At 38.4% G+C, this 17,899-nt stretch overlaps 1 protein-coding gene and 1 long non-coding RNA gene across 3 annotated transcripts; one reads left to right on the top strand and one right to left on the bottom strand.

Moving 5' to 3' along the window:
• Window positions 1–6,453: 6,453 nt before the first annotated feature.
• On the bottom strand, window positions 6,454–9,958 carry lsm3 (LSM3 homolog, U6 small nuclear RNA and mRNA degradation associated). Its single transcript, XM_031730812.2, has 4 exons — window positions 9,875–9,958; window positions 8,540–8,650; window positions 8,256–8,351; window positions 6,454–6,652 (listed from the first exon to the last, which is right to left on the bottom strand). Exons 1-4 carry the CDS (start codon window positions 9,893–9,895, stop codon window positions 6,572–6,574), a joined length of 309 nt encoding a protein of 102 aa, XP_031586672.1. The 5' UTR covers window positions 9,896–9,958; the 3' UTR covers window positions 6,454–6,571.
• Window positions 9,959–11,704: 1,746 nt separating this feature from the next.
• LOC120440144 lies at window positions 11,705–14,194 on the top strand. 2 transcript variants are annotated; one of them, XR_005613013.1, is made up of 3 exons: window positions 11,705–11,836; window positions 12,293–12,339; window positions 13,678–14,194. It is a non-coding gene; the product is annotated as an uncharacterized LOC120440144 (long non-coding RNA). The 2 variants fall into 2 exon arrangements; XR_005613012.1 differs by lacking the exon at window positions 11,705–11,836 and having other exon boundaries at window positions 11,887–12,339.
• The last annotated feature ends 3,705 nt before the right edge of the window (window positions 14,195–17,899 follow it).

Below are 17,899 nucleotides of genomic sequence, written 5' to 3'. Positions count from 1 at the left end.
AGTCTTGACCCCATCTGTTCACAATGAATCTTGTAATACAAGATATATTTTATACTTTATATTGATCGTAATGAAAGGAACACATTTTTTTTTCCTGGAATTAGATCAGAAGATTGCACCAGGGTGTGACTCCATAATTAACACTCTGAACTTTGAATCCAGCAATCTTTGGCACATTCAAAGCCAAAATAGTCAGTTAGTTGTGCTTTTATTACATGTGATAACTGTACAATTACATCATATTGCAGGCCAAGACAAATTATCACACATTTAATATGTCCTGAACAGTTTAGCAAGTTTCTGTATTTGTTTATAGACGTATTTATAGACTTGCCTTTTATCATTAGATCCCAGTTAGGACATCTAAAAGGTGATAAAAGCATGGATAATTCACAGGCATGTACTGTAATAATGTGCAAAGCAAGCAATAACCACCTTTCAGTTTACAGTGGAGCATAGATAATGGTTTTATAGTCATCATTATTGTTTCTGGTTTGAGCTGGAACCTTTTAAATATGCTCTATTTCAATTCCAAATGTCTGAGGCATGGTGGAGCACAAGGAGTGACACTTTAAACCTGATTAAAGCAGTACTGGTAAGTTACCTATTGGGCAAAGTGCACCTCAGCTCACATGAAGCTGAAACAGCAGATTATTTGGAGGGGAGGGTAGTGCAACACACTATAATCTTAAAAATGCTATGAATGTTATATTCGTCTTTCAGAACATAATAATATTTGTGCAAAAATGAATGCTAATTTGTCTGATAGTTGCTGAAATATTTTATTATGGAAGAAAGTGGCTGTTCAGTGGCTGTTGTGAAATGCATACAGGTCTAAACATAAGCATCTCTAAAGCCAAAGTGTTGTGCATAGATGCCAAGCCAGAGGCACCCATGACAGTGTACGGTGATCCGCTCAACAGCCTTGTCAAAAAGACATCACTGCAAGTCTTGGGAAGGAAAGGGGACAGGGAACATTTGCAAGACTACAGTCCTTCTGAAAGTCAGAGCAATACTGTCTGAAAACAAATGCCAGACTCCATAAGAGTAGTGTCAAAACTTTTCTCCTTTACGGACTGGTATGCTGGCAGGGAGACATAAACAAGATCAGAGGTTTTTTTATAATCAGTGAAAATGATGCCACATCTTTTTGCTAGAAAAAAAAATATTCTCAAATAAAGAACTCTAGAAAAACATCACTACAATAACATCAAAAAGCCAGAATGGACCAGTACCACATAACAAAGATCACTCACAAACAAAGTGGCATTAAACTGTGATGACCAAGGTGAAGGACGAGAGGCACAAAACACAGTCCAGGAAAGCCCCAGACAGGCTGCCAGTGGCTCTCAACAGATGATGAGGACTAACTAACATGTACCATAAGGTGCTCCAGGTCGACAGTTTGACCTGAACAGCAGGCCGGACCTCTCTAAATTGTTCAAAATTGTCAAAATCTGTTATCATTGCTTGGACATAGTTCCTCTCAGGTCCTAAAGTGCTGTTCAGCAATTCATCCTGACCTCAAAGTAGTCAAGAAAATGCATGGACAAATACTGTTTTCAACATTTTTATCTCAAAACCTCTGAGGAAATATGAAAGTTATGGACTTTCCTTTAATATAAAAACTTTCACTGTTGTATTTAATTTATAATTAATAAATTATTATCATTATAGAAATATGGGAGAATGGGAAGCTCTTGGGGAAGCATTTCAAAAAAGGCTATTTTTGGTATTGCACATATTGCTTCATAGTTCCAAGATGCTAAAATCCCCATTAAACTGCCTGTGTCCACTGGAAATTAAATTGTTGAATTATTTATTTGGAGCTAGTTTTTATAAAGGGCAGTGTTTGTGATGCAGCCAGGCCAGCAGGACAGCTACTTATTCCCACTTAACCTACTGTAGAGTTTTTGGGTTTTTGTTTTTTTTTTAAATTGTGTTTTTGGCAGTCTGGCTGAAGTGACCATGAATATTTCACAGCTGTGGTACTGATACCTGGATGAAGAGAGGATTTCATTCCAATTCAGCATCCTGAAGATTCAGTAGTGCTTGGAAATATTTGTATGTTTCCATGTCAGTGATAGCCATGGTCATAGGCATTATGGTTTGTTTGTCTTGTTTTTCCTGCAGATCTGGCAAAAACATCTGGCAAAAACATTCATTTGGGTTCAACATGATTAGATTTTAGTGGTCAGGGTTACTGTGACCCACACAATACATTTTGGGCTATAACTACATGATGTATGTTATTTTCATGCTGGTATACAATATTTTTCCATCGATCCATCCATCTGCCTGACCACCTCTACTGCGTTCTACAGTTTGTACGTGATCTGAAAGTCTGGGTCCACAGTTCAGTAATATAAAGTGGTAAAGTATTCACTATATCTATAGGTTTAGGAAGAAAGGGAGCTAAAACATAACTTTAGTTGTTTTTACTTGTTGGTAGACAACTGGTTCTCACTATATATGGTATTAGCACTGCTGCAACCCAGTAAACGTGTGCAGGGATATTGGATTGGATTGTTTTAGATATGCCTGCTTTTTGCAACATAAAGTGTTGCAAGAGGCAGGAATTGTGCTCAGTCATAAAGAATTCTACACTGTTCTTCCGTGTGTACTTTCTTTAGTATGTCCTGTACTGAGGCCATCTGAACAAACCACACATTCCTTGAACAGTACAGAATGATAAAAGCTGATTATTGTAAGAGTAATGATGAAAGTTCAGTCTTGGCTTTGGAGAACATTGGTTGGGAAAGGGAATTAAATACAAACGCAGCACTTGAGGCTGCTTTTTTAAAGTCAAATGGAAAAATCAGCATTCCAACTTGCCCACAAACACACATGCTGATGTTTAGCAACTATAATGTTTACCACCTTATTGCGCTAGCTTGTTTACGCTGTATAAAGTGCACTAAGCAGAGGACTTCAGCTAAGGGGGATGGACAACGGGATTTTTTAAGCTGATGGTAGCAATAAATAAATCATCACGAGATGGATTTATCCTCTGTGGGCCATCAGTGCCTATATAAAAATAATGGAAATGCATCCAACAGTAATTCTGTAATTCTCAGTAGGGAACAATTAGCCTGAACCAAGGTGGTGAACCCACTGACTAACCAACAGTGCCTCATGGAGAGACTCACCAATAACATCCTTCCTATTTTTCTTCTGTTTTCAAAAACAAGATATGACTTTTTTTTAAAACAAGTCATATGATACTAACAGTTTCATCTGTTTCCGTACTTCCCATACAGATGGGAAGCTGTCTATCTGGGCCCTCTTTCACAAAGCAGGTTCAACAGATTCTGATTTGATTAATCCCCCCAGAGATGAACAAGAATGGGTTTTTAGCTCAAGGATTCATCATGGCAACAAGTAAATAAAGAGTAGAGCTGCCATTTCAGAATCAGAATAAGAATACTTTATTAATCGCTAAGGAAATTATGTCGTCACAGTTTCTCCAAGACAGTAAGCACAGTAACTGACTAAATTAAATAATATAAAATATGAAAATATTGCAAAGTTGCAAAATATAACAAAAAGCTAAAATTTACAAATAGCACAATTATAAGTATCCCAGTATAAAACCCAAATTAAATATATATGGTTGAAATTGAAGTGCCCCTTTTTTTAAACTGTAAACCTTTATTTCTCTGTAGACAATGTGCAAATATTAACGGTGTGCAACTGCTGCACTGTGTACTGTACATTACATGGAGGAGTTGTACAGAGATGATTTTCTGTGTCATCTCTCAGAAAATCATTTGGGTAGTCTCGGTCTCTCACTGAACGTGCTCCTGTGACTGGCCAGCACATGATGGGAGTGTGTGGGAGGTCTACTCCACCTTAAGAGAGTCCAGCTCCATCCTCACAACATTACTGGCCTTGCAGATCAGTTTATTGAGTTTGTTGGCATCTGTGACCCTCAGCCTGCTGCCCCAGCATGCAACAGCACAGAGGATGGCACTGGCCACAGAGTCATAGAAAATCCTGAACATTTCCCAACAGATGTTAAAAGATGTCAGGCACCTCAGAAAATAGAGATGACTCTGGCCCTTCCCGACTCTGGTGTTTTTCACCCAGTCCAGTTTATTGTCAGTGTGTACTTTGTGGTATTTATAGTCGTCCACAATGTCCCCATTGACCCCCTGGATTGAAACGGGGGTCAGCGGTTTCCTAGTCCTCCAAAAGTCATTTCCTTGGTCTTTGTCACATTGAGCTGCAGCTGATTCTGCTTACACCATGTGACAAAGGAGTCAACCACAGCCTGGTACTCTGTCTCATCACCCTCACTGATGCAGCCAGGCACCGCAGTGTCACCAGAAAACGTCTGAAGATGGCAGGTCTCTGTGAAGTGGCTGAAGTCTGTGGTGTAGAGGGTGAAGAGGAAAGGGGAGAGGACAGTCTTTGTGATGCCCCTGTGTTTCTGATCACCTTGTCAGACACACAATGTTGAAGACCCACATATGCGTGGCCTTCCTGTCAGGTAATCAACAATCCAGGACACGAGAGAGGCATCACCCAGGAGGGTTGCCCTGATGGTTTTGAATGAAAAGTCAAACAACATGTCTCTTACTGTGCTCACGAGCTGGTCCAGATGGGCGTAACTATGGTGATTTGAAGATTGAAACTTGACAATTTTAGATTTCAACATGTGGATCAGCAGAGTGACACCATAAAATGTTAAGACATTCAGACCTTTTGAACTGAACTGAAAATCATTCCAGTGTTTGTCATCTCTAATTGTTGAGTTTTACTGTGTACTGTAGTACTGTACATGGCTGACATGACAATAAAGCCACTTGACTTGATTGAATCTAAATATCTTATTATATCTAAACAGGATTTTATATGTGTAAAGACATGAACTTATGTAAATTAATGCGTTCCAGTATGTTCTTTGATGTCGACTGCATGAATGGGGAAATTCAGTCAGTCAGCTGGATCAGGTGCAGCAGGTGGGGAGAAATAGTTTTTGTGCATGTTAGGTTTTCAGTCTGTTACCTTGGAAACTGACAGAGTTCTTGTTAGCGCTTTTAATGGAACATAAAATCCAGATTTTCCCTCAATCTTAATAAGCTCCTGCTTTTGAAAACACAGCCCTGGACTTATCAAGAAAAAATGATTAGACAACTTATTTCCATAGTATCGAAAGTGAAATTTTCTAAACTTGCTAACATTGTTGTTAATGTTATCCTAAGTACTACAGTAATCTAGTTGTGGGTGTGATAAAACGCAAGGACCTCACTTACACTTTAGATAAACTAAAATGTCAGGCTATCTCAAAAACCAACAGCCCATTCTGTTTTCATGCAGTTATCACCTTCATTGTTGCTAACCTGTTAAAACTGGAGGTTCTTTTTCAGATGTACACTGACATCTAGTGGTTACAATGCAACAATACAACAATCCTGACAGCATTAATTACAATGGAAGTTCGACTCCAATGTTACATTAGAATGTTGCTTACGCAGTGGTGCATTTGTAATTTAAAATGTTATGCAACTGCATAATGACACAAATAACACCTACAGTAACAAACTGTGGATTGTATCAACCACGTATAAAATTGTACACAGTGTGCTAAATTGAGTTTTACTTGTAAACAGCTTTTCTACTCTGTGCACTTAAAAGATTTCAAGCTACAAGCCATATTCACTCATTCACACACGTTCCCTTAGCACTTAGTTATATACCTTTAGTCGCTTTCTACCACACACTCTAATCAATGAACCTGAGGCAATTTGGGGTTTAGTATCGTGCCCAAGAATAGTTTGGTGTGCTGACTGAATCGAACCACCAACCAGTTGGCAATCCACTCTACCTACAGAGTCACAGATGTCAACAAATTTCAGCTTATTTACATAGAAATCAACAAATTTTCCAATTTCTTTTATTTTTTTAACTTTACAGGACGAAACTGAAAAATCTTTACACACATTGACACATCTGTGTGTGATTTATTCCCACATCCTCAACAGTAATACAAAAATATAAAATATTCAACTAAAATGTTATGACAGAAACCCCCCCAAAAAAAAAAAAAAAAAAAAAAAAAAAAATCACAGATCTTCTGTTTGGAGTAAACTGCCAGACTTTTCCTTGGAACTAACCAAAGTTACAGTTGACAAATTTCAAAATTAAGAATCATATCGCTCAGTGTTACATTTGGTGAGCCTTTTTAGACAAAGAGCACATACAGTCACAGATAACTAAAATGATCCGATGGTGTTTAAACATAATGAGTATTCTTAGCTTTGGAACTTAAAATGGACTTTTTACCTGATCTAATGTTCTGAAATAGCCTAAATATGCTGTTAAATGAAAATGTGGCTTGAAAAACGGCAAATTGACAAAATAACACCTATTAAACACTGGCTTACAAAAGTTCTCTCTTTTTTTCCATCAACATGTTTTACATCTGACAACAAAACAAAAAATTAATAATTTGTCTCATGTGAGGGGATGATGTTGACAAAAAAAAAGAGAGAGAGAGATTTTATCTCTTCTGTGGGCTGAAATTGTACTGGAGCAAACCCTGCTTCACACCAGGATGTAATCGAAGTTAGCCCACCCTGAGAGGTGGAGCTACAAGGACAACGCCATCACCTCTCACAAACAGCATGGGGATGTTTCTCTTGGTAGACTGAAATGAGACAAAGATTCACACTTAAAATATTGTATACACATAGCTTCCAATAACTGTGTTTAACAACAAAGAATAAATATATTTTGTTTAAAAATTAAAATATGCATTTTCTTGAATTACTTTTTTTTTTTTGTTAAAATGTTCCCTGTGATTTTCTCAGTAATGTTAACCCTTGTTAAAACAGAGCAGGTTCAGACTAGAGCAGGGCGATATGGCCAAAAATATTTATCACGATATATATTTGAAAATTTGCGACAACGATATAACTGACGATATAATTGATGCGAGACAAAATATAACTCCACAACTTTACTGGCGCAAAAAACCCTGCATCCATCTATTTTCACTTAAACAAGCAGCTGTTTTTTTATATGCATTAACGCTACATAAAAATTTAACAGTGCAAATGCAAATTCCTTGCTGAAAGTTTAACCAAAAGGCATTTCCAGTAGAAATGGGCTGACATATCCTGAGCATAACCATGTATAATATCCACTGAAGTTGAAAAGAGGTGCTTTGCAACATTAAACTGCAGTGTGCCAAATAAAAAAGTCAAATATGTATTTTTCGGACCATAAGGTGCATGGGATTGCCATGCGATTGCATTTGTCCCTAACCACCAGGAACCTTCACGTTAACTTTTATCGAGTGGAAAATTGTTAGCGTTCATCCTCCAGCTTCACTGTTTATGTTATGCTAACATAGCTGTGTCGCTAGCGATCATGTAGCACATCATTATATACCACCTAGCCCAACTTCAGTAACCCTACAAACGTCACTGCTGTTTAGTTTCCTGTCTTCATTTATGTTGGAAGTGATAGCAGAACTGTACGTTTGAATGTTGTCAGAAATCTCTCAGTCAGAACATGCTATATCATGCTTAGCTAACTAGCAAAAATAACGAGCTAACTTCCGCTAGCTTCCTGCTAACTTCTAACTCCGTTAAATGTAATAAATTCTGTTTTCATGGATGCCTAGATGTTAAACTTAATTGTTACACCTGGTAAAGCAGCAATGCTGATCGTTTTATTAAAGATGATAAAAGTTTAGACAGTTTTTAACTCTCAGTGATGCTGTGTGTTCGTTTGACTTAGATTTACGAGCACCTTAGTCCGACAAATACGGCAATAACGACGGCCCGCTTGCATGTTCTACAAAAAAAACTGTGCTTTGTTGTGTATCTGACAGACAAACACCAAACCAGTTCCACATCACTGAAGTTGCACCATTTTTACAAACCAATTCTGGTTCATCCGTTTCACTCAACAATCGGCCATGTGCGTATGAAAACAAAGGCACTGCGCATGCGCGTTTTACCCATATTCTATCGCGATATTTCATTTTCTTATCGTTGCCTAACATTGTACCGGTATTACCGTGAACGGTATAATATGGCCCAGCCCTAGTTCAGACTACATTTTTGAGGCCATGATATAACAAATAGTCAGTGGAATATTATCCATTAAGTACTGTCTGTTATCTATTTGATACATTAATGCTTTTAAAGGTGAAAGAGGTCAAACTCAGACCAATGCCACAATAGACCACCAGCACCTTAAACCAAAAGGGCATCGGGACTGGAAAGAAAATGATGTGGCACCTTGTACAGTTCTTCATAAGTCTCCTCATCGATCTCCACTGTCGTCACTGTCTCCTCCACATCACCAAGGATCATGTTCAAGTGCTGATCGTAAGCCTGGGACAAACAAGAACAAATAAGAGTGTAAAGTAAAAGAGGACAAAAACACTCCAAAAGAAATTGAAGTGCTTGTTTTTAAAAAGTCTTCCCAGTGGCCAGGGTCACACCTGCAGCACTCAAACAACAACAACATTAAAAAAACAAAAAAAAACAAACAAACAAAAAAAAAACAGCACAAGACTTACATGAAGTCGGCCTCTGAGTTCGCGGTCATTCCTCATCTTGACGTAGATTCGTTCATCTAGACTGAGCCTGATCAGATCAAGTGGCTCCTCAACTGTGTTTGTAGTTGGTTGCTGCAGTACACAGTAAAAAAGTGATACATGTATGCTTGACCTATCAACAGGATATTAACATTCAACTGCCTTAAACAATTTTCTGTGGGATCATCCCTGATTTGCTTAAAAATGTTACGGTCTAAAGTTTGGACATATAATGATTGCTGTGTAATTTTAGCTACATGTATTTAAAACTTTCCAAGTTACAGGGTTTTTTTTTAATGTTCTGTCCATCCAATTTTTTTTCTTCCGCACTTCAAAATCTGAGGCAATATTTGTACATAAATATCCAAAAATAAAACGATGTATAAAAATAAATGCTGGAAACTTTAACTAGTCTTCCCTAATATATCTGTAATTTTGCCCAGGTCATCAGACATCAAAAAATGCCTGAGCACTGGCTAAATAAAATATGAAAAAATGTAAACAGATCTATATTGGAGCACACACTAATAAAAAACAAACCAAAAAAATAAACTACATAACATTCAGAAATTGTCGCATTTCATAATATTGTATTGTAAAATGAAACCTGTAGAATATATTCTAATATGGTCGAGCAGCAGGCACACCTTAGATGCAATGACCAATTGCTTGTTCTGCTCACTCGCTTTCCTTGCAAACCTTATGCCCGACCCCCCCCCCAAAATAATAATTTACTTTAATATAGATTAAAAACACAACAGATACCCCCATGTATTAGCCTCTGTGACAAGAATAATCGAGTGATTATCATTTCTAAATAACATAAGCTAGAATTAAATGCAGAGCTTTCGAGCAGTTTTGGTGTAAACAGCCAAAATATTTGAGGTAAAGTGAAGAAACGTCGTGTTCCACGAGTTAACTGAGTTTTCAGTGAGTTGTTTAATGTTTAGCCTAAATAGTTGTGAACTGCAACCCAGACGCTACAGACCCAACTGACCCAACTTTAGACTAAGAACAGATAAAGAAAATTAAACGTGAATATACATTAGCGGTAATCCTGCGCTAATACGCTCTGCTCTGCCTGAAGAACAGTACTGCAAATCACACTGTAGCGGTAGCATTTACACGCTAGCCATGCTAAATCAGCTAGCTTTTGACAGGCCCCTCCGCGCTTTTACCACATCAGTTATGAACAAAGTAACACAATAAGCTTGTTACATCAAGTACACGGGTAAAACTGTCTCCTCTTCACCCATGGGATAATTACATGCACGCTGCTAAAAGAACAAGAGCAGAATTGAAGGGAGCTACACCAACCTGCTCAACTTCGTCCGCCATGATGTTTGAGTCTGCGTCGAATGACCGGACCGGTGCGGAGGTTGCCAGGTCTGCGAAAAAACGCGTTTTAACATAACACAAAGCACTCCTCCTGGATGAGACAGTAAACAAATCATAACGATGGAAGAGGGATAGGGTTACATTACTTAATTGCATAATTGAATTTTAATGAGTTATGTTGTTAAATCCCCCCCCCCCCCAACACACACACGCAAAAAGTAATTAAATTAAATTAAATTGAGGCCACAAGCCAATGTACCCCAGCCTGACTGAATGGGGAGGACAGCTGGTGTATCTTCAGAGGAGCAGAGGAGAATTTAGCTAGATAGCATAGGCAAGGTGGGGGTGAGATTACATCAGAATCAGAATCAGAAAGACTTTATTCATCCCCAATGGGCAATTAAGATACAACAGAGCAGCATGACGTTGAAGATAAGGACAGGGCATAAACAGGCATTAAGAGTGAGATAATAAATACACAGAATATGCAGTATATACACAATTTTAAAATTGCACAGTTTTAAAATTAAAGTGACTGAAAGGTGAATAAATAACTGTGAGTGAGTAAAAGTGTCGGCAGTATAAAAAGACTGTAGAGTAGTTTATGTTTATGGATGTGGGAAATGTTCTTATCAGCTGGAGTTAAAAAGCAGGGTGGCTTTGGGGACAAAGGTGGCTCTCCTCCTTTCAGTCCTGCAGGAAATGCAGCGAAGGTGTCGCCCAGAGGGGAGCCATTGAGGAGACTGCAGGAGACTGTGATAGCCCTGAGCAGCTCCTTCAGTGGCAGGCTGCGGCACCCACGGTGTGGGACGGAGAGACTTCGCAGGTCTTTCCTCCCCACTGCTGTCAGACTCCACAACAAAGACTTCAACTGATCTAACACACACATGTGCAATAACACTAAGTGCAATACTCTTTTTCTGAAAAAGTTGTATTTTTTACTCAGTTGTATAAAGCATTTCCATTCTATTTTTATCCTATTGTATATTTCATTCTATTTATTCTACTGTATATAGTATTTTATTTTATTCTATTCTTTACAGTTGTGTACAGTATTCTTATTTCTATTCTATTCTATTCTTATTGTATTCTAATTTTGCTATATAACTTTTGCACTGTCCACTTCCTGCTGTGACAAAACAAATTTCCCACGTGTGGGACTAATAAAGGTTATCTTATCTTATCTTATCTTATCTTATCTTATCTTATCTTAAATGCGGGGAGAAGAATGTGAGAGGGGTCATTGATGATTTTGGCTGCCTGTCTAAGGGCTTCTTGGCTGAAAACCTGTGCCAGAGTTCTGACAGGCAGGCCAATGATTTCAGAGCACACTGATGCAGTGTGCTGCAGTCTGTTCCTGTTCTGAAGGCTGAGGGAATGGAACCAGCAGGTGAGGGAGCAGTGACACGAGAACTGTGTCGTCAGCATATTTCACCAGGTGACAGTTGGGCTGTGTGGAGGGATCAGGGATCTGCTTGTTTTCAGTGGTGATGGACAGGTTTACAGTGGAGGTCAGGCAGGAAACTCTATTAACTACGATCTTTGCAGATGACATTGTGATCTGTAGTGAGAGTAGGGAGCAGGAGGAGAGCCTAGAGAGGTGGAAGTATGCTCTTGAGAGAAGTGGAAGGAAAGTTAGAATATGTAAATGAGAGGGAGACAGGTGTAACAGTGAAGGTGCAAGGAGCAGAGATAGTCAAAGTAGATGAGTTTGCATACCTGGGGTTGACCATGGAAAACACTGGACCAAGAGGCGAAGAATAAAGTGCAAGCCAGGTTGAGCAGCATTTGTGACAGAAAGATATCAAGCAAGAGTGAAAGGGAAGTTTACAAGATGGTTTGGATCTGGTGGCAGAGCTGAAGATGGGAGTGACCAGGATGGACAGGATTAGAAATGAGTATGTCAAAGGCTGAGGTGATGCAGTTTGGAAAGTTAGAGAGGTAAGACTGAGACGGTCTGGACATGTGATGAAGAGGGATAGTGGAAAGAAGTCAGTATGGAGCTGCCAGAAAGGAGATAAAGAGGGAGATCACAGAGAAGCTTCATGGATGCAGTGGAGAAGGATATGCAGAGGGTTGATGTGACAGATGAGGATGGTAGAGATAGGGAGAGATGAAGGCAGATGATCTGCTGTAGCAACCCATATAGAAGAAGAAGAAGAAGCAATATTTATTGTCTAACCTATTTTAAAAAATTTAATATTTTTATTGTCATTGTCCTTGTAATTACAACTGTAAATTTGATTTATCCATATAAATTTATTCCATGAAATAAATTAGACTAAAAAAAGGTGCCAGCACTCATACGTGCAGAAGAGTGAAGTTCAAACCTGGCAACCCGAATGGGGACGCTAGCAGTTCCTCTGTCCTTTATATTGCCCCCGTCTGCTTTTCCAGACTTTTCCATCCCCCACATCTCCGTACAGTGCAACGGCAGATCAGAGGTAGGTTATTAAACATAAACTATTTATAGCTTTACATCATTTTTTCCGTTTCTTATGGCTCATTTGTTTATGAAATGTAAACCCTACTGATGCGGCGTACTCTTGATTTTCTGTTTAGTTAATGCAACGCAACAAAAGTTTACAGTGTCAGACCTTCGCATTAACAGGTCATTGTGAGTTTATATTCAAACAAGCATCCAATACTTTAATATTACAGCTGTAAAGCAAACAGTGCAGGTTAAACCTGCAATATCGGCTTTTTTTAAGGAAACTATTCCCTATAACTCTGAATTTATCCAATTTATTAACTGACTTGAAATTGCAAGTATCGCAGTTTAATTCAGAGAACTAAAGCTGTTTTTACTGCATTAATCCAAGCAAGAAGGCATTCATTTCCGGTGCATATTCATTTTTATGACTTTATACCACTATTGTCACACTGGGCAGGTGCCACGTGTAGAATGGGCAGCTGTCCCGCTTCATATCCAACTGCGCAGTAGTAACCATTGTTATTACTGTTGTTGTCATCGTCGTCATTGTTGTTCTCTGTCCCACATGTTGAGGTAATCTCCCAAATTTTGCTCTAGTTTGCAAAGGTCAGAAGTGCAGAACAGACACTTTTCTAATTCTTGTGAAGAAAGTCGGTAAGGCTGAGATCATGACTGATGTTTAAGCGAACAATGCTGCCTATGCTATATCCAACAAGGCAAACTGTATATAGATATTGTTATATTCCCTCTGTGTGGCACAAAAAGAAGTGTTCTATGTATATCTCTGACTGTAACCCCAGGAAAATACAGTAAAATCAAATGTATTTATATTTGCTATAGTTAACTTTATTCACTCTATCTCTTGTCTTATTTCTCTTCTCTGGGTTTCCTCTTTTTTTTCCCTTTCTGTAAACGTGTGTGTGTGATTGACTACGTGTGTGCACCTCCTCTCCCAGTTCAGTCCAGTGTTCCATACTGGGGTTGTGTGCAGGCTGAGGAGGCAGAGCAAAGCAGCGCTGTTACCCATTCCACCCTCAGCTTCAGCGCGGCTGAGGGGTGGAAGAAGTCCCTGCTACAGATAAGCCAAACAAATTGTGTGGCCCAGTGCTAGGACCACTGACTGCACACAGTTTCATATAAATTTGTTAAAGTTTTGTGAGAAAGCAGGCAGTATGTCTGCTCTTGTGTGGGTGAGGGTTTTTTTGCATGCTTGTTTTTTTGATCTGTCATGTCAAACCCAGATAAGGGTCTGTAATTGCCATTAAACAGTTGGCAGCTGGTGGCCTAGAAACTGAAACTTGTGCCTAAACTCACAATTGTTTTGTTTTGCTCACTTGTGCTTGTCTAGGTCCTCTGTGTGTATTACCTGCCGAAAGATGGCGCTAAACGACAGGAAGACAAAAGCTGACGTCATCATTCGTTGAAGGTCAACAGAGAAGCTGTGGGAAACTGTCACTGCAAATCAGTCCTGTTAACAGCTATATTAAACATGACAATCAAAAAGGGTGATTTTAAAACATTTTCTCAGGTGAAACAGTACAATAAGCCACACCTGCTTTTACTGCACTGAAGTTTTTACTGATTTCAGTGGAGCACAGCTGAAATTAGCATAAAAGGCCAAGCGATTATGCAAGTGTCCTAAATTGTGTAATGATTTATCAAATGTTTCAACTTTGTACAGAGTTTTTGTTTTTAAATAGAAAGACAATTATTTTTGTAGCACATTTTAAATAATAAGAAGCACAGATCAAATTTTTTATACTCTTTGAACAATGTTCAGTGTTCAGCCTTAAGCAAGGAAAATACGGAGTTGTTGTCTGAATGTGATACACACTGAATTAAAGTTATCATTTTTTCCACTGTAACATATTGTCATAAGTGTTTGTACTGTGAAGATTAACAGTGTTACAAGGTCCTCTGCTGTAGACCTACTTTACTGTATGTAGTTCAAAGTGTCTGCGTCTCAAGAGTGTTCCAGCAGACACAGCACCAGGGTCCAGGTTTGCAAAGCTATTTTAACCCAGTCTTAATTTTGTTATTGCACAAGTGTAGCTTACTCAAAGGTGCATGACTTTAAGGCAAAAAAAAAAAAAAACTCACCCTTTTGCCAGCCAAACTGAGCTGTATTTCCATGTAAACAACTAGTGTCACATGGTCACCAGCTTTTCATGTTTCCATCAGTGACCGCTTCAGCAAATGACTAAACATGCAACATAGGATTGAGGCTCATTCTATACGGATCAATTAAGCCCTGTCTACACTTAAGTCCATTCAACGGCGCTGAGTCTAGAGTAGTAAGTGCTCTCATTGGTAGTTGCTTCAATCACACACCTCGAAGTTAAGAAGTTTCATGGGAGTCCTGTCTGTCATCGCTTGCAGTTACTGGATATTACTGACTTTCTATTGGCTATCAAAAAAATCATATTTTACATGTAAACCAGAAGATTTGTATTGTAGGCTAATTATTTCATATTCATGCTTCTACTTCATATACTACTTTTTATTTCCTGTTATGTAACAGTGGCATTGTGTTTTTTTGTATATACTTGTTAATTAAATAAATAAACACACATCGCTGCTAATCAGTTCCCATGTGGATAGTGAAAGTTTCACTGCTTGCCTGAAATGAGGTCAGTGATATCTTATGTTTGTAGCTTGATACAAAGGACGATGTAATACAAAAATCGAAAGCAACAACCTGCAGCTGAGTGCTGTCATAAAAAGCTCTGCATAGATCACACAGCATAAACACAAATACAAAAAAGGCTAAAAGCTCAATTGTTTATAAAACACCCGTAATTTATTTTATGGTGGAGCTTAATTATAACTGAATTCAATGAAAAACTAATCATTTCATTTATAAAATGCCTCTCAAATCAGATTTGGATCATCCATCTCCATCCTACGCTGTTCCTAGCATCCTCATCTTACCGACCCTCTGTATGTCACTACATCTGTGGATCTCTGTATTTTCTTTTATTGTCTGTTACTAAATGTAACTTTTACAAATTGGAATAAGCTCCAGCGCCCACGTCACCCCCACCCCCAAAAGAAAAAAACAATCTGAATTGGATAAATGGTTAGGAAAATGGATGAATGCATGACTGTACGAATAAGGCCTATTTTCTTTTCAAGATAAAGTGAATGCAGTGTCATTCGTAACCACAGCAGGCCAGTGTTGGATCACAAAAATACTTCAGAGTGCCTCTTTCTATTCAGTCTGAGCTTCCAATATAATATATGTGAAAATAAAGTTGAGGAGAATAAAATCAGGAAAAACAGCATCATGTATGACACTGACAATTTATTTATATTGCACATGTGCTTAACAAAGGGATTTTTTTTTTTTTTTTTACAATTGCTTAAGGCAGTGAAATCAGCTTTAAGTCACTTATATGTTATAAATGCGTAATATTGGGCCAGTGAAAATGTAAAAAGTAATGATAAAGAGTGAAATTTAAATATTTAAACACTTAGAGTACACAAGCCAGGGGAAAGCAGCACTATAGTTTAATTATCCTGGTTTATTCTTGATAAAGCTCCAAGCTCTGGACAGGCTAGTTGTCCATACCAGTTAGTTATTATACATTGCTGGTTATAACATGGTTGTATTTTTCATTATTACATTTGTAAGTTCTGATTTCAATTCAGTTTAGTTTCATCTAGTTCGTAGTATTGTTTTTTTCTCCTGTCAGTTTTGTAATGTTAGGCTTTGCTTAATTTTCAGTTTTCAGTTATTTTATGATGCTCAAATCATCATGCAAGTGTCACAGTCTAAATAAATGTATGCACCAAAGCTTGTCTGTAGTGACAAATTTGACCTATTTTTCATGTCTCCTTGTTTTTGAAAGGGCACCAAATCATATTTGTTACTTTTGTTTATAACAAACTCTGCAAGAACTATGAAAACATGCATCTAAATATCTGTCTAATTTTGTACACGGGAGCATTGTTGCTGCAGAGTGTTTGTTTTCTGATCATGTAACATGTTTTGCGCTGATTGTTTGAATAGAAAAGGAGGCAAAGGCAGGGAGCTGGTTTGAACCAAATGCAGCTGTCCAGTTTCATCATCCTGCAGTCATGCACACACACACACACACTCACACACACACAGACAAAAAGCCTTAAACACTCACAGCAGATTCACACCTTGTCACCACCACTGCTCACTTCATTGTTTCATGAAGATTACTCACATTGACGCATTTACATGAACAACACCTTCTCCATCTGGATGAGGACGTGCAGCTAAAGAAATATGACACCGGCTCTGCTGCTTGCTTAGACTCGTATCTCTGTGTGTGGCTATATTCATATAGACTGTGATATTCTGACACTGACCCAATTAAGACAAAAGTCAGCCATGACAACATGTTATGATTACTAAAGGACAGAATAAGGTATCTCTCTGAGTTATTTGGCTGTAAAAGTAGTTCTGATTAAAGTGCTGCCTGAATTTATATCACGCAGTCAAATTTGCATTAGATTTAACATTTTATGTCTTTTAACCTTGCGGGTTAATGAATGAAACATATGAATATGAAAGGAGGTTGAAGGAATTTTTTTCTTTCTTTTTTTTTTTACATTAGACCTTATCTGACAAAAATGACTGATGGGAAATTGTTACAAATTATGCGTCCTTTATTAAAGGACATCCAGTCACTGTGCAGCTGCACTAAACACCTTCTCATTCTTGCAACTCTAAGGTAGAAAAATGTTAATATGTCAACGAAAGGCACACGTTGCACTGATGTCAAGACTTCCAAAAAAGAAAGATGAAATGGGAAAAAATGCCATTGTTTGCCTTTTCATTGGCAAAGGGCTCTGTGTGTGTGACCACCACCACTTCATTTTGCTCAGGCTGGCTAAATATAAAGCATCACAGTATACTTTGTTTTTGTGTATTTGGAGGGTAGTTGAATTTAGCTCAGACAATGCCACAAAAACTGTGTTTAGAAGTTAGAAAAGTGTGCTTGTGTCTGAAAGAACTCCAATTTCAGACTAAAGATGTGCTCACAATCACCCATAACGTTTCCAAGCTTGTTTGAGCTCCAAGTCCAGTTTGTTGTCTGGTGTGATCCCTGTGTTCTTTGCCCAGTTCCAGTTAAGAGAACCACACTACTTAAAGAGGTGGCCCTGTGTGCCGTATGCTTGTAGTAATACCAAATGACTCATCCGTTGAGCAATTAACATTTATATATGGACAACATGTCAGTGGTTCCCTATTTAAGCCACCAAAAACCATCAAATCATGAACTCTATTGTGCTCTGCTGAAAGAGTGTAATAGCAAGCACAAGAGAGAGAAGTTGAGATCCTGAGACAAACGGAAGGTCTTAGCTTTCTCAGGCTGCAGGGCGTGCGCAGCCAGTGGGGAGTAGGGAAGGTGAACAGTCTTGTTTGGGAAAAGTACAAGGTAGCCAATGCCCTTGAAGTCCTGCTTCAAAGCTTTGACATCAGCATTTTGGCAGTTGGTGTAAAGGTAAAGTGTCTGAGAATCTCAGGGCACTTGCATGTTTTTTTGGTAGGATGATGTCAATCACAAAGTAGTCCCAGCCTTCACATAATTTAC

The sequence above is a fragment of the Oreochromis aureus genome, linkage group 5, assembly GCF_013358895.1.
Source record: "Oreochromis aureus strain Israel breed Guangdong linkage group 5, ZZ_aureus, whole genome shotgun sequence".
Classification (NCBI taxonomy): Eukaryota; Metazoa; Chordata; class Actinopteri; order Cichliformes; family Cichlidae; genus Oreochromis; species Oreochromis aureus.
This window is presented reverse-complemented; position numbering and strand designations above follow the sequence as displayed.

Coding starts and splice junctions, on each gene's coding strand:
- lsm3 (XM_031730812.2), bottom strand. CDS start 9,895: ATGGCGGACGAAGTTGAGCAG. Junction 8,651..9,874: donor TGGCGGACGAAGTTGAGCAG/GTTGGTGTAGCT, acceptor TGTGTACTGCAG/CAACCAACTACAAACACAGT. Junction 6,653..8,255: donor CTTATGAAGAACTGTACAAG/GTGCCACATCAT, acceptor GTCTCATTTCAG/TCTACCAAGAGAAACATCCC.